This window comes from Callithrix jacchus, chromosome 22, assembly GCF_049354715.1.
Source record: "Callithrix jacchus isolate 240 chromosome 22, calJac240_pri, whole genome shotgun sequence".
In the NCBI taxonomy this organism is placed as follows: domain Eukaryota; kingdom Metazoa; phylum Chordata; class Mammalia; order Primates; family Cebidae; genus Callithrix; species Callithrix jacchus.
Window position 1 is genome coordinate 37,037,595 of NC_133523.1, and position 25,193 is coordinate 37,062,787.

The following is a 25,193-nucleotide window of genomic DNA, read 5'->3' on the forward strand; positions in this document are numbered from 1 at the left end:
CACTGCACTCTAGTCTGGATGACTGAGACCTTATCTTAAAAAAAAAAAAAAGACCTGGTGCCGTGGCTTATGCCTGTAATCCCAGCACCCTGAGAGGCTGAGGCAGGAAGATAACCTGAGTTTAGGAGTTCGTGACCAGCCTGGCCAACAAGGTCAAAACCCATCTTTAGTAGAAATACAAAAATTAGCCAAGTGTGGCAGCACATGCCTGTGATCCTAGCTACTCGGGAGGCTGAGGCAGGAGAATTGCCTGAACCTGGGAGATGAAGGTTGCAGTGAGCCGGGATTCTGCCACTGCACTCCAGCCTGGGCAACAGAGCGAGACTTTTTATTAAAAAAAAAAAAAAAAAAGAGAGAGAGAATTTGAAGATTGCAATAGAATCTATCCAAAATAAAGCACGGAAAGGAAAAAGTGACTGGAAATGAGCACAGAGCCTCAGTGGCCTGAGGAATAAGCAGCTATGTGACCGGAGTTCCAGAGAGAGAAGAGAAAGGAATAAAATAAAAAAAAAATTTCATGAAGTAATGGCCTAAAACTTTTCAAATTTGATGAAAACCATAAACTTGCAGATCTAAGCTCCAAAAACCCCACGTAGGTAAACACACATATCTATAAAACGCATCAAGACGCATTATAATCAATTGCTGAAAACCAGCAATAAAGAGAAACGTCTTAAAAGCAGCTGGAAGGGGAGAAACACATTACATTCAGAGAATCAAAGATAACAGTGCCAGTCGACTTCTTGTCAGAGAGTGTGCAAGCCCAAAGACGATGCAACATGCTGAAAGAAAAATCAAAACAAAACTGTCAACCTAGAATTCCATAGCAGGCAAAAAAATATCCCTCAAAGAAGACACACTAACACATTTTTCAGACAAAACCAAAGCAGGGAGAATTAATTGCCAGCAGACCTGCACAGCAAGAAATATTAAAGGAATTTCTGCAGGTAAAAGAAGCACAACACCAGAGAGAAACGTGGATGTTTGAGAAGGGGTAAAGGGCACCCTCTTCAAATGGTAGATTTGTGGGTAAATATAAAAGATATATTCCTCATTTTCTTTTTTTTAAATTTTTGCCCATGAACCTGTAAAATCAAAAGCAATATTCCTCATTTTCAAATTTCCTTACAAAGCATTTGTTGGTTTTGTTTTGTGTTTGAGACAGGGTCTCGCTCTGGGGTGGAGTGGTGTGAACACAGCCCACTGGCACCTCGACCCCCTGGACCCAAGCAATCCTCCCACCTCAGCCTCCCATGTAACTGAGACCACGGGCATGGTGGCCTGGCTAATTTTCGTATTTTTTGTACAGACAGGGTCTTGCCATGTTGCCCAGGCTGGTCTCGAAGTTCTGAGCTCATGCAGTCCACCCATCTTGGCTTCCCAAAGTGCTGGGATTATAGGCATGAGCCACCACACCTGGCTGCATCTGCTGTTTAAAGCAAACGCGCGTGCGCACACGCACACACACACACACACATACACACACCCACACCCCTAATGTATTGTGGGGTTCATAAGATATGCAGAAGTAATAGATATAACAGCTCAAAGGATGGGAGGGTGAGAGGAACATATCATGTTTCATGTTGTCAGGGTATTATTATATCTTACGTGAAATGGTATAATGTTACTTGAAAGTATTTTGTAATAAATTAAAGATACATATTGTAAACCCGGAAAACCACTAAGAAAAATAAAACGAAGAAGTATAGTTAACAAGTCAAGAGCGGAGATAAAGAGAATCTTAAAAATCCCAACAGGCCAGGCACCGTGTCTCACACTGTAATTCCAGCACTTTGGGAGGCCAAGGTGGGCAAATCACTTGAGCTCAGGAGTTTGAGACCAGCCTAGGCAATGAAGTGAGATCCTGTCTCTACAAAAAATAAGAAAATTAGCTGGGCATGGTAGAGTGCACATACGGTCCTAGCTACATAGAAGGCTGAAGCAGGAGGATCACTTGAGCGTAGGAGTCATGTTTGTGCCACTGCACTCCAGCCTGGGTGACAGAGTGAGACCTTGTCTCCAACAAACAAACAAACAAAAAGTCCCAGTAAACCCCCAAAAAGGTAGAAAAAGAGGAAAAGGGGAACAAAGAATAGATGGGACAAATAGCAGTTAAACCTAACCATATCAGTAATTACATTAAGGGTAAAGAGTTTGAACCAGGGTTGGCAAACTATGGCCCACAGACCAAGTCTGGCCTGCTTTCTATTTTGTACAGCCCCATAAGCTAAGAATGGTTTTTACATTTTTTGTTGTTTTTTGGAGATGGAGTCTTGCTCTGTCGCCCAGGTTGGAGTGCAGTGATGCCATCTTGGCTCACTGCAACCTCCACCTCCATCTACAATGGCTTTCATACTACAATAGAAGAATTGAATAGCTGAGTCTTTGTTGCAGCTACTCAATTCTTCTATTGTAGTGTGAAAGCCATTGTAGATGATACATTAAATGAATGAGTGTGGCTGTGTTCCAATAAAACTTTATTTATGGATTTTGACACTGAAATTTGAATTTTGTATAAGTCATGTGTTATAAATTTTTTTTTTTTTGAGGCAAGATCTCACTCTGTTGCCCAGCCTGGGCAACATGGTGAAACGCTATCTCTGCAAAAAGTTAGCCAGGCATGGTGGGACGTGCCTGTGGTTCCAGATACTCGGAAGGCTGAGGCGGGAGAATTGCTTGAACCTTCGAGGTACAGGCTGCAGTGAGCCAAGACTGTACCACTGTACTCCAGCCTGGGCAAGAGAATGAGATCTTGCCTCAAAAAAAAAAAAAAATATTGTATGACACATGACTTATATAAAATTCAAATTTCAGTGTCAGAATCCATAAATAAAGTTTTATTGGAACACAGCCACACTCATTCATTTAATGTATCATCTACAATGGCTTTCACACTACAACAGTAGAACTGAGTAGCTGCAACAAAGACCATATGGCCAATAGAGTCCAAAATATTTACTTAGGGCCAGTGCAGTGGCTTATGCCTGTAATCCAAGCACTTTGGGAAGCCAAAGGAGGAAGACTGCTTGAGGCCAGGAGTTCAAGACCAGCCTGGGCAACAAAGTGAGACCGCTACAAAAAAAAGAAGAAAATAATAAAAAGTGAGCAAAGATCATGCCACTGCACTCCAGCTTCAGCAACAGAGCAAGTCTCTGTCACCAAAAAAATAAAAAATAAAAAAGGATAAAGACCAAGATTTTAAGACATCTTTACTTAGAGAAAATATAAATGTTTGAGGTGATTGGATTTCCCAATTACCCTAATCCCAGCACTTCAGGATGCTGAGGTTGGAGGACTGCTTGAGCCCAAAAGTTTGAGACCAGCCTGGGCAACACAGAGAGACTTCATCTCTACCAAAAATAAAAAAAATTAGCCAGGTGTGGTGGTGCAGATACGCAGTGGTGCAGATACGCAGGAGACTAAAGTGGGAGGATCACTTGAGCCTGGGAGATTAAGGCTGCAGTGACCCGTGACTGCACCACTGCACTCTAGTCTTGGTGACAGAGCAAGACCTCATCAAAAAAAAAAAAAAAAATCACCTATATTCCCCAAAATATGTACAACTACTATATAAAATGTTTAAAAAATACTTACAATTTGGCCCAATACAGAAAATGTTGGCCAAACTTTGCTCGAAGGCCTAAATATATACTGTTTATAAGAAACACACTTGGGGCTGGACACAGTGGTTCATGCCTGTAATCCCAGCATTTTGGGAGGCAGAAGCGGATGGATCACTTGAGGTCAGGAGTTTGAGACCAGCCTGGTCAACATGGTGAAACCCTGCCTCTATTAAAAATATAAAAATTAGCTGGGTGTGGTGGCATGTGCCTGTAGTCCCAGCTACTTGGGAGGCTGAGGCAGGATAATCGCTTGAACCCAGGAGGTGGAGGTTGCAGTGAGCTGAGATCACACCACTGCACTCCCCGAGAATATGTCTCAAAAAAAAAAAAAAAAGGAAAAGAAAAAAAGAAACACACTGGATGGTCAGGTGTGGTGGCTCATAGCTATAATCGCAGCACTTTGGGAAGCCAAGGTGGGAGGATCTCTTGAGCCCAGGAATTCGAGACCTGCCTGGTCGACAAAACAAGACAATGAGAGCTATGCAAGTGTTTGCTCTCATTGTCTTGGTGACCCAGGACTGACCCAGGAGAAGAGGCTCCCATCAGCCTATCTCTATTTAAAAGAAAAGAAAAGGAACACACTTTAAATATAATAATCTAGATGGGTTAAGAGTAAAAGAATGGGAAAAGATATGCTATGCAAACATTACATATCAGAAAGGCAGAGTGCCTATATTAGTATCAAATAAAGTTAACTTCAGAAGAAGGAGTGTTACCAGGAATAAGGAGAGACATTACATAATGATACAGGGGTCAATTCATCTAGAGGATTTAACAATCTTAAACATTTATGTTCCCAATTACAAAGCTTTAAAATGCATGCGGCAAAAACGGATAGAATAGAAGAGAAACAGAAAAATTTCCTGCTATTACAGGGTGAGATTTCAAAACTCCTCTCAATAATTGATGTAACAAGTAAGGATAGAGAAGACTTGAATAACACGATCAACCTACTGGCCCCAAATGACCTTTATAGAACACTGCACCCACCAACAGCAGAAACAGAAACACATTCAATGCAAGTCCACATAGAACATTTACCACGATAGACTGTATGCTGAACTCTAAAGCAAGTCTCAGTAAATTTAAAAGGATTAAAGTCCTTGATGTTCTCTGACCATCATAGAGCTAAATTAGAAATCAATAATAGAAAGATCTGCTCTCACTGTCTTGGTGACGCATGACCAACCCGGGAGAAAAGGTTCTCACCATCCTGGCTGTGGGACCCCAGAGCAACCGCCTGTCTTACCCTCTGGTAAGTAAGAATGGCCAGGGTCCCTGCAGACCATATATATCTATGGGGCCTGAAGGCAGAAGAGATGCTGAAAGGGCCTCCCAGACCTCCCACCCTCACATTCCCAGCCCATAATATTGAAAACTGCAGCTGTCCTCTGCAGAACACACATGTAAAGTGCTATGCTAGGCACTGGGATGGGGATGGAGTAAGGGCTTGATAGAGAGATGAATTATACAGCCTCCTGAAAAATAAAACCAAAACCCCAAGACACAAAGACCCAAGGTCTGGCTCAACCTCTTCAGAAACCAAGTCTCTCCTAATCCACCTTGTAGGTCAATGCTATCATCCATGCAAAACAAAATTACTTGGCCGGGTATGGTGGCTCACGCCTATAATCCCAGCACTTTGGGAGGCTGAAACGCGTAGATCATCTGAGGTCAGGAGTTTAAAACCAGCCTGGCCAACATGATGAAACTCCATCTCTACTAAAAATACAAAAAAAATAGCCAGGTGTGGTGGGTGGCACCTGTAATCCCAGGTACTCGGGAGGCTGAGGCAGGAGAATCACTTGAATCTAGAAGGTGGAGATTACAATGAGCCAACACTGTGCCACTGCACTCTAGCCTGGGCAACAAGAACAAAACTCCATCTCAAAAAAGAAAAAAAAAAGACAACACAACAACAAAAATTACTCAGTGCCTGGTACCCTCTAGCCCCTGAGAACACAGTGGGTGACCGGTGGTGGTGATGCAGGCACTCACTAAGGCAGCAGAGTGAATACAGACTGCAAGTCAAATTTGGGAGTAAGGACATGAGCTCTGTTTTGTACAAGGTGAGTTTGGAGATGTCTGTTAGGCTCCCAAGAGGAGCAGTCCCAGCGGGCTGGACACAGGGAGGGGTCTAGAGATGACTTTGGAAGTGTTAGTATTCATACAACAAGGGAAGTCCAGCAGCAGGTGAGATGGCCCCTGAAAGTGTGTATGAAACAGTGGTCTCTGGTGGGGGGTAGGTGGGGGGGGCACCCTGGGAGGTGTTTGGTAAAGTGTAGGTCACCAGTGGTCAGAGTAGAATAGCCCAAAAATTCGAGGCCTGGTCTGAATAATGGGGAATACCTGTTCTGTGATTATCTGAGCCTAACTCCTTGGTACATTAAAAACCCAAGTATTTTTTTGCATTACTATAATATAAACCAAAATCTCCAGAAATGCACCTCTTGTTTGAATTGAGGAACTACTGGATGTTTTGTTTGGAACTTTGCTGAGAGCTGCTCAGCGATGGGGGAAATCATCTCTCTGACAGCAACTCCGCTCGCCCTTGAGACCCAAGTCAAGACCCCTGCAGCAGCTGCATTAGCAGATCATCACGTTCACAGTGACTTGTATTTGCACAAACATACTCATTCGTCAACTATTTCAATGTGTCAGATATTAAGTGGCAGCACAATTCTGTTAAATGATCTTCTCATCATACCACTTACTCATTCTAAGCAGGCGCTGACTGTCGCAGTCTATCTTCCAGTGTAACCACACCCAGGCATTTGTGTATTGCCATATTATTTCATTAGAAGTCATTTCCCTGCTTTTTCTCCTTCATATTGCAATTAGGGTATTATGTTGATTTTTTACGAATTATGTGTGTAGGAAGATACATTACCCTTGAATTTCAGCTCAGGGTGGAAAAGGACATATTAAAAAATATTTGTTATAAAAAGAGGGTACTGGATCAAGCAAGCACTGAAAACTCACTGGTGTGAGCAAGAAGCCCCATATAAGGGGTGGCAAGGGCAGAAGGAACCCACAGCAAATGAAACAGAACGAGAGCGGTTGGAGTAAACCACAACACAGAGCCTAGAAGCAAGGAATTTCTAGAACGGTGACCAACTGGGCAAATGCTGCCGGGAGGTAAGACAGGGACTGGAGGTATGGATAAGGGGTTGCATGTGCCCCTGGTACAGCTGGGGTTGGGGGGCACAGCCAAGCTACTGGCTAGATCTGAGGTTTTAGGGTTTTCTGGCCAGGAAGGCGTGGAGAAAGAAGAACCTGAGGAAAAGTTGAGGACAATGGCTGCACAGACAGCCTAGGAGCCACCTGGAGATGGACAAGTGAAAACAGGAAGGCTCAGAGAATGGAAAGAGCAAGATCAGAGGACTCACCACACCAAGTGACCAAGGGAGAGTCAGGATGGACAGGGACCATGGTCAGAGTGAAACCTTAGAAATATTGACTCCCAGCCAGGTGCGGTGGCTCACACCTGTAATCCCAGCACTTTGGGAGGCTGACCGAGGTTGGTGGATCACTTGAGGTCAGGAGTTCGAGATCATCCTGGCCAACATGGCAATACCCCATCTCTACTAAAAATACAAAAATTAGCCAGGCAAGATGGTGCATGCCTGTAATCCCAGCTACTGGGGAGGCTGAGGCAGAATTGCTTGAAACCAGTGAGGGAGGTGGAAGTTGCAGTGAGCCGAGATTGTGCCATGACACTCCAGCCTAGGCAACAGAGTAAGAATCTGTCTCAAAAAAAAAAAAAGGAAAAAACCATGTTGACTCCCAAGGCAGAGCTGTCCTGAATAGACAAGCCCTCAAGTTTGGCTGCAGGAGGCTGTGGGCTGAGGGGGCACTGGAGAAAAGGGGCCCAGCTGCTGCAGGTCAGCTACCAGCCAAGTCCCCAAGGGTGATGGCACCAAACCCCACCTCCCTCACTGGACAGTGAGTCCCACAAGGGCAGGGACTGGCCTGCTGAGTCATGGTGCTGCGTCACATCTGAAGATTTACAAACGTCTGCTGAATGAATGAATGTGTGGGAACACTTTGGGTGCAGAAGAGAGTGGGCCCCAGGGCCAAAGGCTCTGATGAGGGAGGGAACATGAGTGGGGGCTGTCTGGGTGACAGTGATGGGAAGGGGCAGAAAATAGCTGGCTGGAGAGTGTTACCCTCAGGAAGAGGGCCACTGGCCAGGTGGCAAAAGCAGTGGCCTACGTCTGCCCCCACCTTACTGTGGGGACGGACATGACCAGATTTGTCACGGCAGGTCTCCTGGGCACCCTCTCAGCACCTCACATACCTGGCTCTCTCCCTCTGTTTAGAATGCTCCTCCCTCTCCTTGGCATGGACAACTCTGTTTTTGCCTTTAGGACTCAACCCAGTTCACCTCCTCAGGGGGCCCTTCTCTGACCACCCCCATACTCTACTATTCTATTACTGTATCCTGGTTAGCTCCTCAATAGCACATTTTATGTGCATCTGCAACATCATTATATGGAAAATTTAGTACATCTCACTTGGACTGTGTGGCAGGCAGAATAGGCCCTGTCTACTACTACCAAAGATGTCTCTATCCTAATCCCCAGAACATGTGAAGATGTGACCTTACTTCCAAAAAGTGACTTGGCCACTGTGATTAAGTTAAGGATCTGGATATGGGGGGATTACTCTGGTTTATCCAGGAAGGCCCAAAGGAAATAAGCGTCCTTATGAGTGGAAGAAGGAAGTTAGAGAGAGATTTGTGGATCCTACACTGCTGGTTCTGAAGATGGAGGAAGGGGCCATGAACCAAGGAATACAAGTGGCTTCTAAACTCTGGAAAAGGCAAAGAAACAAATTCTTCCCTAGAGCCTCCAGAAGGAACCAGCCCTGCCAAGAACTTGATCTTAGCCCACTGAGATCTATTTCAGACTTCCAACCTCCAGAACTATAGAAGAATAAATGTGTATTGTTTTAAGCCACTAAATTTGTGGTACTATTTTGCAGTGGCAATAGGAAACCAATAGGGCTTTCATTGGCAGTGCTGAGGATCCCCTGGCATGGGGGAAGGAGTCTGGTTCCAGCCCCGGCCCGGCCCTGCCTCTAGCTGACACACAGTCTTTGGCAAGCCACTCCTTCTCTCTGGGTCTCAGTCTCCTAATCCGTAAACAGGGAGGATATTCCGTTTTAAGCATTCTCCTTGGCATTCTGTGGTTCTCCTGAGGAACAGGAGGTGAGAAGAGTTGCAGGAACAGCAACCAAGTCCAGCTGCTATTTAAAGCCCAGGGTAGCAAACGTGGACGCTTACGGAGGCCAGGCCAGCAGGCGACTGCAGTGGGCAGTGGGAACGGGGTGGATAGGAGCATATTGTGACACCAGGCAGGAATGCCAGCCAAGTGCTGCCAGATCTCCCAGATTTTCAAGGAAAGCAAGAAATCTAAATTTGTGACTGAATCTGCTCAAAGTGTTGGCATCTAATTTCCAGTTTCTTAAAACTGTAGGCCAAGGCTGAGCATGGTGGCTCAAACCTGTGATCCCAGCACTTTGGGAGGCCAACGTGGGCAGATCACTTGAAGTCAGGAGTTTGAGATCAGCCTGGCCAACATGGTGAAACCCCATCTCTACTAAAAACACATCTAGCCAGGAGTGGTGGCATATGCCTGTAATCCAAGCTACTCAGGAGGCTGAGGTAGGAGAACTGCTTGAGCCTGGGAGGTGGAGGGTACAGTGAGCTGAGATAGTGACACCGCACTCTAGCTTGGGTGACAGAGGGAGACTCTGTCTCACAATAACAACAACAATAACAAAACTGGGGCCGGGCGCGGTGGCTCAAGCCTGTAATCCCAGCACTTTGGGAGGCCGAGGCGGGTGGATGACGAGGTCAACAGATCGAGACTATCCTGGTCAACATGGTGAAACCCCGTCTTTACTAAAAATTACAAAAAATTAGCTGGGCACGGTGGCGCGTGCCTGTAATCCCAGCTACTCAGGAGGCTGAGGCAGGAGAATTGCCTGAACCCAGGGGGCGGAGGTTGCGGTGAGCCGAGATCACGCCATTGCACTCCAGCCTGGGTAACAAGAGCGAAACTCCGTCTCAAAAAAAAAAACAAAACTGTTGTCCAGACACCGTAAGCTGTGGGTGTCTGCTCTCTGACATGTAGTTTCTTGGAGCTTGGGACAGGGGCAAAGAAGTTCTGTTTGAGATACCGGGTCTTTGAGACATTGTGAAAACATCTAGGGACTTTGAGAAAACATCTAGGCAGTGAAGGCTGTCCTGGCTCAGAGATTCTATGTCCCTATGATGACCAGGGCAATGTCCAAGACAGCGACCCCAATCCTGTTATGATCGTACCCATCCTGTCCACACAAGGCTGTTGGACTCACAGGGCACTCTTCCTTAGCAGCCTCAATGAATCCTCAAAACCCTGAGATGTGGGCATCTTTCTCCCCATCTTCCAGGGAAGGACACTGAGGCAGGGGATGGGTGCAGCCTGGCCAAGCTCACACAGCCAGTGAGTGGCAGAACTGGAGCTCAGCTCTCCCAACCCCATTCTGAATCACACAGCTCTGCAGGGGAAAATGGGGAATCAAATCTGCCAGGCGATGCCCCAACCCATTCCAGGCCTCAGAAGGGTCCCTCCCCAGCCCCAAGCAGAGGCAGATAGAAAGCTTCTCACCAGACTCCGCTGACACAGCGCGTGGACAGTGCCCGGGGCATGATCTCCGAGCCTTGCTGCATGAAGCCCCCCACGGGAAACCACAGGCTGTTGCCCAGCGTGTACTGGTTCTCCAGGATGTGGGGGCGCGCCCGTAGGCACGGGTGCGGGTTATACCACTCGTAGGGGCTCAGCCTGTGGAGAGACATGAAGCGGTGGATGGGGCCCAAGGCCCAGGAAGGGAGGAAAAGGAGAGAAGCAAAGGAAAAAGGTGAAGTAACGGTGATCAGAAGGGGAAGAGATGGAAAAAAGGAGCAAGACGGACAAAGACACACAGAGAAGAGGCAGAGAGAGATGCACAGAGATAGAGACAGAAGAGGCAGAGAGAGACACAGAGATGCACAGAGAGAAACAGAGAAGGGAGGAGGCAAAAGAGGAAAGAGGCAGGAAGAGCAGGAAGGGGAGAGACCCAGACACAGAACCACAAAGCCCAAGTAAGAGCCACAAGAGGAAGAATGAGACCCAGACACAGGGCACAAAATCAAGAAAGGAGGGCATAGGGAATCTGAGGTCTTGAAGAGAAGGCCAAGGACGGTTCTGAGAGAGATGGTGCAAGTTGGTCCCAAAGGCCCTGGCTTGTGCCTCCTCCAGCCCCTTCCTTCCCAGTAGGCAGTAGACTCACCTGGCAGCCAGAAACAGGACACAGCTAACAGCCAGGTAGGCAAGAAGCATGAAGAGCCACACGGCAGGGGAGAAGGGGTCCAGGAAGGAGAAGTAGCCGGGCTTGCGGCCCTACAGGGAGAGGGAGTGAGACCCAGAGCTACCTGTGGCTTGAGCCTCACACCCAGCCCTTGACCCACCAGGGACCTGGGAACCTGACTGGCCCATCTGACGTCCTGGGGGAGTCTGACTCCCACTCATAGCCCCCTGCCCTGAGCCTCCATGCCAGGCCATCAGCCCACAGTCTCCAGCGGAACCATACCATGTGCACTCGGTAAAGGATGCTGATCCCCAGGGTCATGAAGGGCTTGGAAAAGTCGATGACCTTCTCTCTCTCGGCTGTGATGGTGAAGGCGGCCACAGCCAGGTCTGCCTTCTGCTGGAGAGGAAGCCGGGCAGGGGTGGAGGGGGGCAGAGGGGAAGACAGAAGTGGACAGTTAAAGAGAAATGCATGGAGAGTGAGCGACTGAGGGAGGCGAGAGAGAGGTAGGGAGGGGAAGGGGCCAGGAGCCTGGACTGACTCCAGGAGCCCACCTTGGGCCTGAAATCAGACCCTCATCACATGTCCATCCTCATCATCTCACGTCTCCAGGCACCCTGACTCTGTCCCCAGGCCTCAACTGTGCCCCAACATCAAGGGCTGGGTGGGGATGGAAGGGTTCCCCAAACTCCAATTCAAGCAGCAACTTCTCCCTAGGGCCATAAAAGAGCCAAGGTCCTGAAGGGGCTGAGACTGACAGCACTCGAAATAACACAGGCCTGGATAGAACACAGAGCAGGAAGAGAGGATGCAGGGCCCAGAAATGACCCCGGGGTGAGGAGTAAGGGTGCAAGTCAGTGTCTACAGCCAGTGGAGACATAACCCAGGCCCTGGCCCAGTGTACAGTCAGGGAGACAGGGCACAAGCCCAAAACAGCATCCTGGTCAGGAGATAACACCGGTACCAAAGCACAACCCTGGATGAAGGAGAGACAACCCAGGCCCAAAACTTTGACTGGAGTCAGAAATAGATGGCACAGGACCCAAATACAAACCCAAGGTCAGTGAGAGATGGCACAAAAGGTAACCACGAGGTAGAGAGAAGTGGCACAGGCTGAAAACAAAACCCAAGGTCAAAGGGAGAGCAGAGAGGCCCAATGGGAAATCCAGGGTTGGGGAGAGAGGACATAGACCCCAAAGATGACCCCAAACAGAGAGGGAGATGGCACAGGCTAAACAGCTAAAGCCAGGTAAGGGAGAAATGGCACCAGCCTCAATATAGCCACAGAGCAGAGCGAGACAGCACAGCCCTGAAAGCATCATCCAGAGGCGGCAGTGTGGCAGGGGCCCAGAATGTAGATTCAGAGAATCTCTCTGGGAATTCCTGGGTGTCAAGAGTAGGGAGCTTCTATCCCCTTTCTTGTACACTTGCCACTTTCATGACTAATACATGAATCATCATGGGAATTATCACAGCTAATGTAGGACTCCAATTATTTTAAGCACCCACTAGGGGTCTGTTCTGGCAAGGCCATCCGTGGTGGCCACATTCTCATTTCAGAGAGGAGGAAGCAATGGCCTTTCAGGTGGGCTCCAGTCCTGGGGTCAGCACTCAAGACTCCACTTCCTCCTGAAAGCCTAAGGGCCCCCCATCCTTTGTTCCCACACTGGCCTCCTCCTCACTCACTCCTGGGGCCATCCCTTGGGCCAGATACCTGCCTCTTGCTGGGCTAGGCAAGGACAGCGGCTAGGCAAGGACAGCAACTCTGCTCCCAAAACACTCCTCAGATCTGTTCATTTCTTTATACCTCCACCACCTAGGCCTCGGTCACTGGTATTTCACTCCTGACCACAGCACTGGCCACCTCACCAGCACCCCCTGCTACCACTCATAACCTCCCAATAAATTCCTCACATATAAGCTAAGGGGGCAGTCTCCTGTATAAAACCTGCTATTGCTTCCCTCAACACCTAAGACAAAACCCTCTCACGGCCAAGAGGCCCTGGCGACCTGGGGCTTAGCTGCCCAGCCAGCCTCCCCTCACATCCTCTGTCTTGCCAGCTCTGCTCCAGCCATGATGACTTGTTCTTTCCTCAACACAGCAGGCTTATGCCCACCTCAGGGCCTTTGCAGCACATGTTCTCCCCCCAGCTCTTCTTCCCCATTCCAGGCTCTCATCACACCCACCTCTTCAGCCCTCCCCCAAAGCAGCCTCCAGATCACCTCACCCCCACCCAGGTTCCTCTCTCACATTCCCCATGCCCCTCCCGCCTTTTTTTTGTGGAGACAGAGTCTTGCTCTGTCACCCAGGCTAGAGTGCAATGGTTCAATCTCATGTCACTGCAACTTCCGCCTCCCAGGTTCAAGTGATTCTCCTGCCTCAGCCTCTCAAGTAGCTGGGATTACAGGCACATGCCACCATGCCCGGCTAAGTTATGTATTTTTTGTAGAGAGGGGGTTTCACTGTATTCCTGTATTCGTCAGGCTGGTCTCAAACTCCTTGACCTCAGGTGACTTGCCCACCTTGACATCCCAAAGTGCTGGAATTATAGGCATGAGAGTTATGTATTTTTTGTAGAGATGGGGTTTCACTGTATTCCTGTATTTGTCAGGCTGGTCTCAAACTCCTTGACCTCAGGTGACCTGCCCACCTTGGCATCCCAAAGTGCTGGAATTATAGGCATGAGCCACTGCACCTGGCTCCATCGTCTTGTTCTTAGCACGAATGAAGATGGCCTTGCTTGGGTGCTTAGTAATGGGCTGTCTTCATTCCATTACAGGTTCCTTGCCTGTCTGGCTGAGTGGGGCAGCCTAGAGCCTGCAAAGAACAGGTTCCCAACAGATCCTGCTCTCGTTTGATCGAGTATAGTCTTTCTGAATGGCATCCCAGGCAGCCAATGCCTCCCCCACCACATTCCTGGGCTACTCACCACCCCTCTCTCTCGTGCCAGCTTCTTTCTGGCTATGCCTGAGGTGCCTATCTACCCTGCAGAGCTGGATCCCATCCATCCCTCCAGGGACCCTCATGCCTTCGCTCCACTCCAACTCCCTGGACACCACCTGATCTCAACCTCTCATTCAATTTGGAAAATATCTGTTTCTCCTCTGCCTCTGCTGCTAAACCACAGGCATTCCAGAGACAGGGCCAGCTGGACATGTCATATGTCTCTGGCACCACTCGGGGGCCAGCTCAAAGCAGGATCTGCTGTGTCTCATGTCCCACCCACCTCTGTTGAAGCCCAGGAATGTGGCTGCTTTCTCTGGGGCCCTCCCAGATGCTCCCAGATGCAGAGACCTCTTCTTCCCTGGTGCCACAATGGAACCTCACGCAGTCAGACGCTCACCCACACAGCACTTGCCCCATGTAGTCACTGTCACAGGGTTTTCCCCAGAGTAGCTTGTTTGGTCCCCAGAGCAACCCAATGCAGAGGGACCTCCATTCTCACCATTCTACACATGAAGAAACTGAGGCACAGAGACTAAGTATCTTGCTCTAATTGACCCCTGGATTTGGAACCACTCCCCTCTTAGGGGCTTTATCCGCCTGCTGCCCTGGTCTCTCCATGGATGGGGGTGTCTGAAGTCAGGCCCAGGTAGGTGACTCCTCCCTGGATCCCAGGGAATTTAAGAAATGATGGCTGACTGATCAGAGGAGTCAGTGAGTCTTCGAACCTCTGGCCAATATGGTGGTGTCAGCGGCCTCCACCCGCTCCCTGACACTGCTCCACATCCAGTCTTCCATCCAGTACCATCCCAGGCAGAAGCATGGGGGTTCTGCCTCTACCTCACCCTTCACTGCATCCATCCTCAAGCTCCCTGATTTTGACCCCTAAACACCTCTGGAACTGAGTCACTGTCCTCTGCCGCCATCGCCCACATCTGCCTAGGCCACATCTCTGACTGAATAGCTGGTCTCTGCCTCCCAGGACACACAGCCTGCAGCCCCAGAGATCCCAACATATGACAGCCTGGTCACAGTACTCCCCTGCTTAGATTCTGCAATGGGCAGGGCACAGTGGCTCATGCCTATTAACCCAGCACTTTGGGAGGCTGAGTCAGGAGGACTGCTAGAGCCAAGAGTTAAAGACCAGCCTGGGTAATGTAGCAAGATCCCATTTCTACTAAAACTAAAAGTAAATAAATAAATTCTGCAATGACTCTGCTTGTTCTTATTTTTATTTTTAGAGATAGGGTCTCACTTTGTTACCCAGGCAGGAATGCAGTGGTGCAATCATAAATTACTGCAGCCTTGAACTCCTCAAGTGATCCTCCCACCTCAGCCTCCTGAGTAGCTGAGACTACAGGTGTGTGTCACTATGCCTAATTTTATTTATTTATTTATTTTTGAGACAGAATCTCACTCTGTCACCCAGACTAGAGTGCAGTGGCACAATCTCTGCTCACTGCAATCTCTGCCTCCCAGGTTCAAGCCATTTTCCTGCCTCAGCCTCCCAAGTAGCTGGGATTACAGGCACATATCACCATGCTTGGCTAATTTTTGTATTTTTAGTATAGACATGGTTTCACCTTGTTGGCCAGGCTAGTCTCGAATTCCTGACCTCAGGTGATCCACCCACCTTGTCCTCTCAAAGTGCTGGGATTACAGGCATGAACCACTATGCCCGGCCTAATTTTGTTTATTTCTTATAAAGACCAGGTTCTGGCTATGTTGCCCAGGCTAGTCTCAAAATCCTGGGCTCAAGTGATCCTCCTGCCTTGGCTTCCCAAACTGCTGGAATTACAGGCATGAGATACAGCACCTTGCTCTTCTTATTACTACTATTGGTTTTGTTTTGTTTTTGAGACCAAGTCTCGCTCTGTAGCCCAGGCTGGAGTGCAGTGGCGCTCCTCTGCCTCCCAGATTTAAGCGATTCTCCTGCCTCAGCCTCCTGAGTAGCTGGACTACAGACGCATACCACTACACCTAGCTAATTTTTTACTTTTAGTACAGATGGAGTTTCACCATATTGGCCAGGCTGGTCTCAAACTCCTGACCTCAGGTGATCCACCTGCTTCGGCCTCCCAAGGTGCTGGGATCATGGGCCTGAGCCACTGTGCCTGCCCCTACTTTTATTATTATTATTATTATTGGAGATGGAGTCTCACTCTGTCACCAGCCTGGAGTGCAGTTGCACAATCTTGGCTCACTGCAACCTCCACCTCCGAGGCTCAAGCAATTCTCCTGCCTCAGCCTCCTGAATAGCTGGGATTACAGATGCACACCACCATGCCCAGCTAATTTTTGTATTTTTAGTAGAGATAGGGTTTCAACATGTTGCCCAGGCTGGTCTCGAACTCCTGACCTCAGGTGATCCACCTGCCTTGGCCTCCCAAAGTGCTGGGAATATAGGCGTGAGCTGCCGCACCCCACTGCCTGTTCTTAAACTGTCATCCACATGCTTCACCTGGCCTGATGAGGCCCTGACCACATCTATCACCCCAATAAGACCATGTTCCACACCTGTTCCCCTTATGAGACCGTGCCTCACACCTGGCCCCAAAATGACCTGCACCATCCAATCCCCACAGCCTTAGCCCCTACCATCTTGCTCTGTCCCACGTTGCAGCCATGCTGCCCTTTCCATTTGCTCATTCTTTCATTTATTTACCTGCTTGACAAATATTTGTGGAGCAATCTCCACTAGCCCAGCACAATTCTAGCTTTGGAGATACGGCAGTGAATAGAAACATACAATGTCAGGTAGCGACAAGTGCTGTGATGAAAAATCAAGCAGGCAGCAAGAGAGACTGGAGGAAGGTGCTGTTTTGAGTCCACTCCCCACTGTTGTGGGGTGGGGGAGTTCTTACTTGAATAGCAACATGAAGGAAGTACAGAAAAAGCAGAAGACCTAGGGGGAGGGTTCCAGGCTGAGGGATCAGCAGGTTCAGTCCCTGAGATGGGAAGAGACTTGCACTGTCCAGCAAGGCTCAAGCAGAATAGGAAGGGCAGGAAGGGCAGCAGGCTGGGGCCCAGAGCCTGGCAGGGCCTTGCGGGCCACAGTAAGGGGGCTGGATTCTGCACCTTGGGCAATGGAGGACATTGCATGAGGATGTCATACAGGAAGGCATTAGCAGAGGGTGACACGATTAGAACACAGGTGCAAGAGTAGATGTGGGAAGCAGGGAGCCCATTGCAGATGACCATGGAGGTGCTGGAGGCAGGCTGAGTGGCAGCGGTGGTGGTGGAGAAAGACAGTGAGGTTTGGGTTTCATCTGAAGGTAGGATGGAAGGATCCTAAATGGTGCAAGTTCCTCTTAAGCTCCTCCCAGAACCTTTGGATCCCCCTTCCCTCCTTCTACTCACTTTTCATTTCTAGAAGAAAGGCTATTTGTTTTTGTTTTTCAAACAGGATCTCGCTCTAGCCACCCAGGCTGGAGTGTAGTGGTGTGAAAATGGCTCACTGCAACCTCAAACTCTTGGACTCAAGTGATTCTCCTACCTCAACCTCTTGAGTAGCTGGGCCTACAGGTGTGTGCCACCATGCCTGGCTAATTTTTTTATTTTTTGTAGAGATGGGGGTCTCACTATGCTGCCCAGGCTGGTCTCAAGCTCCTTGGCTCAAGCAATCCTCCCACCTCTGCTTCCCAAAGTGCTGGGATTACAGGCGTGAGCCACCATGTATGGCAAAAGACCTATTTCTTAGAATTGACTTTTCCACCCTGACATATATCCTCCAGCCCCTACCCTGACAGGCCCCCTCCAGTTATTTAATCTCTGAAGTGAAATCAGGAAGAATTTGAATGCCAAGTCATCTGCAATGATGGAGGGGTCATCTAAATGCCCCAAAGCCAATCAAAACACTAGTGATAGTCCCTCAGCTCCCAACCTACCCTGCACACTCTGTTCTGTGCAAACCATATTCCTACTTTGCCTACTGTGCCCTGCCAGGCTCTGCCAATAGAGGGCACAGGAGGGAGGTTGAAAGATTGAAAAGGGAGAAGGGATTGCTCCTTCCTATCTCCTCTCCCACCCCAGCTGCCTTCCACAACCCCTGGCAGCATGGGTCCCTCCTCCTGGCAGCAGATGAATCTGGTGTGCAGCTTCCCAACATCTACAAACCAGTCTCATCCAGACCCTCTCCAGAACCCAACACCAGCTTCGAGTACCTCTCCTCAGGGTCTGACTTTCAGTTCCACAGAGCCCTTCCTCTAAGTTTCTAAAAGTTTCAGTTATTTCTTCCTTCAGAACTAGGGATGTGGCCACTTCCTGCCATGATACTTCCATGATACCTGAGAGTGAGGGGTGGGAAAGCTATGGCCCTTGGGCCAAGTCCAGTCCATCTGCCTGCCTTTGTAAATAAAGTTTTACTGAAACACAGCCATGCCCACTGTATTGTACATGACTGCTTTCCATACAATAGAAAAGCTGAGGATTTGTGACAGTAAGGCCTTAAAGCTGAAAATACTTACACTCTAGTCAGAAAAAGCTGGCTAGGCCGGTACAGTGGCCCATGTCTATAATCTCAGCACTTTGAGAGGCCAAGGAAGGAGGATTGCTTGAGGCCAGGAATCAAGACTAGCCTGGGCAACACAGTGAGACTCCGTCTCTACAAAAACATTAAAGAATTAGCTGGGCATAGGGCGGGCAGAATGGCTCACGCCTGTAATCTCAGCACTTTGGGAGGCCAAGGAGGGTGGATCACTTGAGGTCAGAAGTTTGAAACCAGCCTGGTCAACATGGCAAAACCCTGTCTCTACTAAAAATACAAAATTATCCAGGCATGACGGCTCATGCCTGTAATCAGGAGGTCACTGTACCCATCTCAGCTACTCAGGAGGCTGAGATGGGAGGATTACTTGAACGCCGGAGGCAGAGGTTACAGTGAGGCAAGATAGTGCCACTGCACTCCAGCCTAGGAGACACAGCGAGATTCCATCTCAAAAAAAAAAAAAAAAAAAAAAAAAGCATAAGGGAGTGGGTGGTGCATGCCTGTGGTCCAAGCTACTCAGGAGGCTGAGGTGGGAGAATTACTTGAACGCCGGAGGCAGAGGCTGCAGTGAGCCAAGATAGTGTCACTGGCACTCCAGCCTAGGAGACACAGCGAGATTCCATCTCACAAAAAAAAAAAAAAAAAAAAGGCATAAGGGAGCGGTGGTGCATGCCTGTGGTCCCAGCTACTCAGGAGGCTGAGGTGGGAGGATTCCTTGAGCCCAGGAGGTTAAGGCTGCAGTGAGCAGTGATCATAACACTGCACTCCAGCCTGGGCAACACAGCAAGACCCTACCTCAAAAAAAAACAAAAACAACGCTGGCTACTCTCTGACTTGGAGTTCCTTTACCCTCCAATTATATAGTAAATAACTTTATAGAGAAAATAATTCCCGGCTGGGTGTGAAGGCTCATGCCTGTAATCCCAAGCACTTTGGGAGGCCAAGATCACGAGGCTAAGAGATAGAGACCATCCTTGCCAACATGGTAAAATCTTGTCCCTACTAAAAATACAAAAATTAGCTGGGTGTGGTGGCATGCGCCTGTAGTCCCAGCTACGTGGGAGGCTGAAGCAGGAGAATTGCTTGAACCCATGAGGCAGAGGTTGCAGTGAGCCAAGATCATGCCACTGCACTCCAGCCTGGTGACAAAGTGAGACTTTGCCTCAAAATCATCATCATCATCATCATCATCATCATCTTCCTTCAAATGCCATGCATGGCTTCTGTCTCCTGGACTGGCTGATGCAGAAATTATAACACGCAGGTCAAAATGGGAGCTTGGGCTGTATGGTCACTCATGGAGACGGGCAGGTGTTCAGTCTCTAGGAGTCTAGCAGGGCCCAGGAACAAACCAGGAACAGTTTTTCTCTTTTTTGTTGTTGTTTTTGAGACAGGGTCTCACTGTCACCCAGGCTGGAATGCAATGGTATGATCACAGCTCACTGTAGCCTCAACCTCCCACCTCAGCCTCCCAAGTAACTGGAACCACAGGCATGCACCACTACGCTCAGCTAATTTTTTAGTTTTTCTAGATACAGGGTCTCCCCATGTTTCCCAAGCTAGTCTTGAACTTCTGGGCTCAAGTGATCCTCCCAAAGTGCTGGTATTAAAGGTGTGAGCTGCTGCACTCAGCAAGGAGCAGTTTCTCAAAAGGAGAATACTTACTGCAGAAGAGGGCACAGGTCTGCTTCAAAACCCTAAAGGTCTGCCCTACGAGCTAGCCACTGGTGCCTTCTCAAGGTTCCATATAGCATTCCTATTTGCCATCAACACTTTGTGAATGAATCTCTGAATGTGCTGGTCAAATCAGCTCGCAAACAGCCTAGACTGGCTGCAGAGTCTTTGAGGCTCTGGACCTCACCCCAAATGAAAAGCCTTATGGGGTGTTGGGAAAGTAAATGGATTGAAGTAGCACATCCCAATGTGGTATAAGTTGCCACTAAAATCCAAAAAGCCCACCAAATGTCACAGCATCAACCAAACAGTACCCCCTCCTCAGCAGTCTGAGTCTCAGCTCTGTGGGGTCCCTCCTCTGAGCTTCTAAGTTTTCATCTTTTCAAACTCTTCCCCTTGTCCCCTAAGGACTAAGTGTGGTAGCTGCTTCCTGCCGTCGCTACTGCCATAACCTCTTAGTCTTCTTTTTACCCTTTAAGTTAGCTGGTTAACAACTTTAAATCCAGTTAACAATTCTTTATACTAAATGCTCTCTGTTCAAATAACTGATATGATTCTATTCAAGTAACTGGTGCTGGGTGTTGGTTTTGGTTTTTTTTTTTTGAGACAGTCTTGCTGCTGCCCAGGCTGGATTGCAGTGGTGCAATCTCAGCTCACTGAAGGTCTGCCTCCTAGATTCAAGTGATTCTTTTGCCTCAGCCTAATGATTACCTGTAATCCCTAGCTGGGATTACAGGTGCGTGCCACCATGTCTGGCTAATTTTTATATTTTTAGTAGAGACAAGGGTTTCACATGTCGGCCAGGCTGGTCTCGAACTCCTAACCTCAGGTGATCCACCCACCTCAGCATCCCAAAGTACTGGTAGGCGCGAGCCACCGCATTCGGCCCAGGTTTTGTTTTCATTTTTGAGACAAAGTCTTGCTCTATTGCCCAAGCCGGAGTGCAGCAGTATGATCATATCTCACTGCAGTCTTGACCTGCTAGGCTCAAGTGATCCTCCCACCTCAGCCTCCCAAGTGATCCTCCCACCTCAGCCTCCCACCTCAGGCATGTGCCATACCCCGCTAATCTTTTTTTTTTTTTAATGTTTAGTAGAGAGGAGGTCCTCCTATGTTGCCCAGGCTGGTCTTGAAGTCCTGAGCTCAAGCAATCCTCCTGCTTCAGCCTTCCAAAGTGCTGGGATTATAGGCATGAGCCACTGTACCTGGCAACCAGTGCTGTTTTGCATCCAGACTGGACCCTGCCAGACTGTCATCCATAGGGGATTTAATGCCAACCACACTTACTCAACTACTTCCTGCTCATCAGATCTGATCAGCATAATGCTGTCAATGTGGGGAACCAGTATAAGCCATGTAGACTTTACAGTTCAAGTTCTTTGCAGCCTAAATCAGGACAGAAAGTGGGAAAGATGATGTCACACTGAGAAAGACTGTGAAGATGTGAACCCTTAGCTTCTGGTAGTCCTTGGAAATTGGTATGGAGAAAAAAGCATCTACCATGTTAGTAGCTCACACCAGCCGCCAAGGGCTGTGCTGACTTGCTCCATTAGAGAAACTTCATTTGGGACAGCAACTGCAATTGGAGTCACCCCTGATCAGGTTGACAGTAATCCAAAGTCATTCTTCCAAAATCCATCTGCCTTCTGCACAGGCCAAATGGGCCAGCTGAATGGGGTTGGGATCACTACCCCTGCTTCTTTCAAGCTGTTAATGATGACACTAATCTTCACAATTTCCACAAAGGATAGAGAATTGCTTTTGAATTACTATTCTGGGAAAGACAGGGAGTTCTAGGAGCTTCCACATGGCTCTTTCTACCATAATGGCCCTGACTTCATGGGTCAGTGTGCCAATGTGGGATTCTGCCAGCTACCACGTATGTCTATTCCAATTAGACAACCAGGAACTGGGAAAACACAGGGTGGGACCATGGCTCTGTCAGACCCCTTCTGAGTTAATGTGGGCTCAGAATTCCATTGATCACTTGATCACATAAGCCCCACTGTGGTCTACCAGTCAAAGCAGGAAAAATCAAAATGATGTGGCATCCGTGAAAATGACAGGGAGTTGTCTAAATAGCTAAAAGCCAATAAAAACACTCAATGCTAAGAAGGAGCCTGTACAGAAACTGTTGTAGTCTTTCTAGAAAATAATTCAACAAAATATCACAAAGCCACAAAAAGGGTCTTTTTCTTCCACCCAGTTATTCTATTCAGAGGACCAATCCTAAGAAAATAGGCTACAATGCAGGCAAAGTTTTGTGCATAAAGATGCTTGTTGACCAGGTACAATGACTCATGCCTGTAATCCTAACACTTTGGGAAGCCAAAATGGGTGGACCACTTGGGCCGAGGAACTCAAGACCAGCCTGGGAAATGTAGTGAAAACCCATCTCTACAAAAAATACAAAGAGTTAGCCAGGCATGGTGGCGTACACCTGTAGTCCCAGCTACTGGGCTGAGGTAGGAGGATCACCCGAGCCTGGGGAAGTTGAGACTGCAGTGAACTGTGATGGCACCATAGCACTCCAGCCTGGGCAACTGAGTGAGAACGTATTCTCAAAAATTAAAAGAAAAGTTGTTTGTTAGTAGCTATTTACAAGAGCACAAACAATAAAAACACCTGGAAACAACTAGTTATGAAAAATGGCTAAATAAATTATGGTACATCCAAATGGGATTACTAGATGCAGCCAGGTAACATTCTGTTTAAGGTTAAAACAATAAGATATTATATTTGGCCTTTCAGATGTGCGAAGATTTTATTTTAAACACTGATAACACCGACTGCTGGCAAGAATATAGGAAATTTCACATTCTCGTGCACTTTTGGTGGGAATATAAACTGGTGAAGCCTTTTCGAACAGCCATTTGGCAGTATATACTTGGAAAAAATTCATACCCTTTGACCCGGCACTTTCACTTCTTGGAATGTGTCCCTCAGGAATACTCCCAGCAATCCACAGGCCAAGTTTATGGTGGCACTGGCTATGCTAGCAAAAGTGGAAGCCATCCAAATAGCCATCAATAGGGGATATGGTAAATAATTCATGCTGAACCACACAATGGAAGCCGTATGTCTTCACCTGAATTTCAAGCAGGCATCTCAAATGATCCGTGCCCAGAGAAAACTCGTCCTGGCCCCACCAAACTACTCCTCCCATGTTCTCCTCATAGTGGAAACTGGCCTCACCATTTGCCAGCTGCCCTGACCAAACCCCATAGTCACCCCGATTCCTCTCTTCCTCTTAGGCACATCCAAACTGGCAGCATGCCTGACACAGCTGCTACTCAAACCAAGGCAACATCTTCTCTCATTCACACCCTCCAACAGCCTCCTAAATGGACTGTTCTGTTTCTACTGTTGTCCCACTAAGGTGTGTTTCAAGACAGCAGCCAGTATAATCTTTTTTAAATAATTTAAAAGTTAGATCCTGCTGGTCGATGCATGCAATGGAATACTACTCAGCCATAAAAAGGAATGCAGTATTGGTTTATGCCATGATGTGGATGAACTTTGAAAAGCTGGAAACATCATGCCAAGTGAAAGAAGCCATGCACAAAGACCACATATTGGTTGATTCCATTTATGTGAAATATTTGCAATAGGTAAACCTATGGAGACAGAATGACAGGTGGTTGCCAGGGGTTGGAGTAGCGGCGAGGGAATGAGAAGTGACTGCTTCATGGTATGAGTTTTCTGTGGGGTTATGAAGATGTTTTGGAGCCAGACAGCAGTAGTGATTGCACAACATATGACTGTACTAAATGCCACTGAACTGTACTCCTTAAGGTGGTTAATTTTATGTGACATAAATTTCACCTCAATAAAAAGGAGAAAAAAAATTGTGCCTGTAATCCCAGCACTTTGGGAGGCTAAAGCAAGTGGATCATTTGAGGCCAGGAGTTCAAAACCAGCCTGTCCAACAAGGCAAAACACCATCTCTATTAAAAATACAAAAATTAGCTGGGCATGGTTGTGTACGCCTGTAATCCCAGCTACTTGGGTGGTTGAGGCACAAGAATTGCTTGAACTCAGGAGGTGGAGGTTGCAGTACGCCATGATCATGCCACTCACTTGAGTCTAGGCTACAGAGTTAGACTCTGTCTCAAAATAAAATAAATAAAATTAAATATCATGGCACATTCTTTGCTTAAAACTTTCCAGTGGCTCTGCAGCACAATAAAAATAATAGCCAAGGACAGGCATAATGGCTCACACCTGTAATCCCAGCACTTTGGCAGGTGGAGGCAGGTAGATTGCTTGAGCCCAGGAGCTAATTTTTTTCAAGACCAACCTAGCCAATATGGCAAAACCCCATCTCTATAAAAAATGCAAAAGTTAGCTGGGTGTGGTAGAGCATGCCTGTAATCCCAGCTACTGGGGAAGTTGAGGTGGGAGGATTGCTTAAGCCTGGGAGGTTGAGGTTGCAGTGAGCCAAGATGGCACCACTACACTCCAGCCTCGGTGACAGAGCAAGACCCTGTTTCAAAAAATAAAAAATAACAGCTGGACTCCTTAGAAGTGACTGTGAGGCCACATGATGTGGGCCCTGCTCTCGGATCTCTCTACCTCTCACTGTCTCCCCTCAACCACACCTTTCCTCTCAAGTCTTTATACATATGTGGTCTCTACTTGGAAAACACTCTTCCCCAGACCCATCCTTCCACTCAGCAAGTATTTACTGTGCTTCTCAGATGGTTCTAGGCACTGGGGATGCACAAGTGAGGAAAACAGACAAACTTCTGTCCTCATGAAGCCCTCCCTGGTGGTCTTCTCAGGACTGTCTTCCCCACCCCATTTAGATCTCTTTCTAAACGCTACCCAACCACCTTGTCTAAAACAGCATACACGCACCAGACACTTTTATCTCCTTACCTTGCTTCACCTGACACGATATTAATATATCCCCTGTCAATCTAGATGTTTCCCCCACTAGAACATCAGCAGTGGGGGTGGGGGGTGGGGTGGGGTGAGGTGGGAGGGAGGGGACAGGGAGCACATCTGCTTGGTACACTGCTGCCCCCTAGTGGCCTGGATGGAGTGGGTGCAGAATAGCTGCTCAAATAGTTTATTCAATAAGCGAATGTAGCAGTTTTTAAAGATGAGGCAGACCTATGTGCAC

The 25,193-nt window shown here is 48.0% G+C and overlaps 1 protein-coding gene across 10 annotated transcripts in view; it reads right to left on the reverse strand.

Annotated features, from left to right (window-relative positions):
- GRIK5 (glutamate ionotropic receptor kainate type subunit 5) overlaps window positions 1-25,193 on the reverse strand; it is a 72,995-nt gene that overhangs the window by 11,920 nt on the left and 35,882 nt on the right. For 5 of the 10 annotated variants that reach the window (XM_078359771.1, XM_078359770.1, XM_035284556.3 and 2 more), the window contains 3 exons: window positions 11,244-11,357; window positions 10,944-11,053; window positions 10,283-10,456 (listed from right to left, as the gene is read on the reverse strand). In XM_078359771.1, the coding sequence (XP_078215897.1) occupies window positions 10,283-10,456; window positions 10,944-11,053; window positions 11,244-11,357 (398 nt within the window). Of the gene's footprint in view, window positions 1-10,282; window positions 10,457-10,943; window positions 11,054-11,243; window positions 11,361-25,193 lie in introns of all 10 variants that reach the window. The other 5 variants (XM_035284558.3, XM_078359769.1, XM_035284555.3 and 2 more) reach the window with 1 other exon arrangement.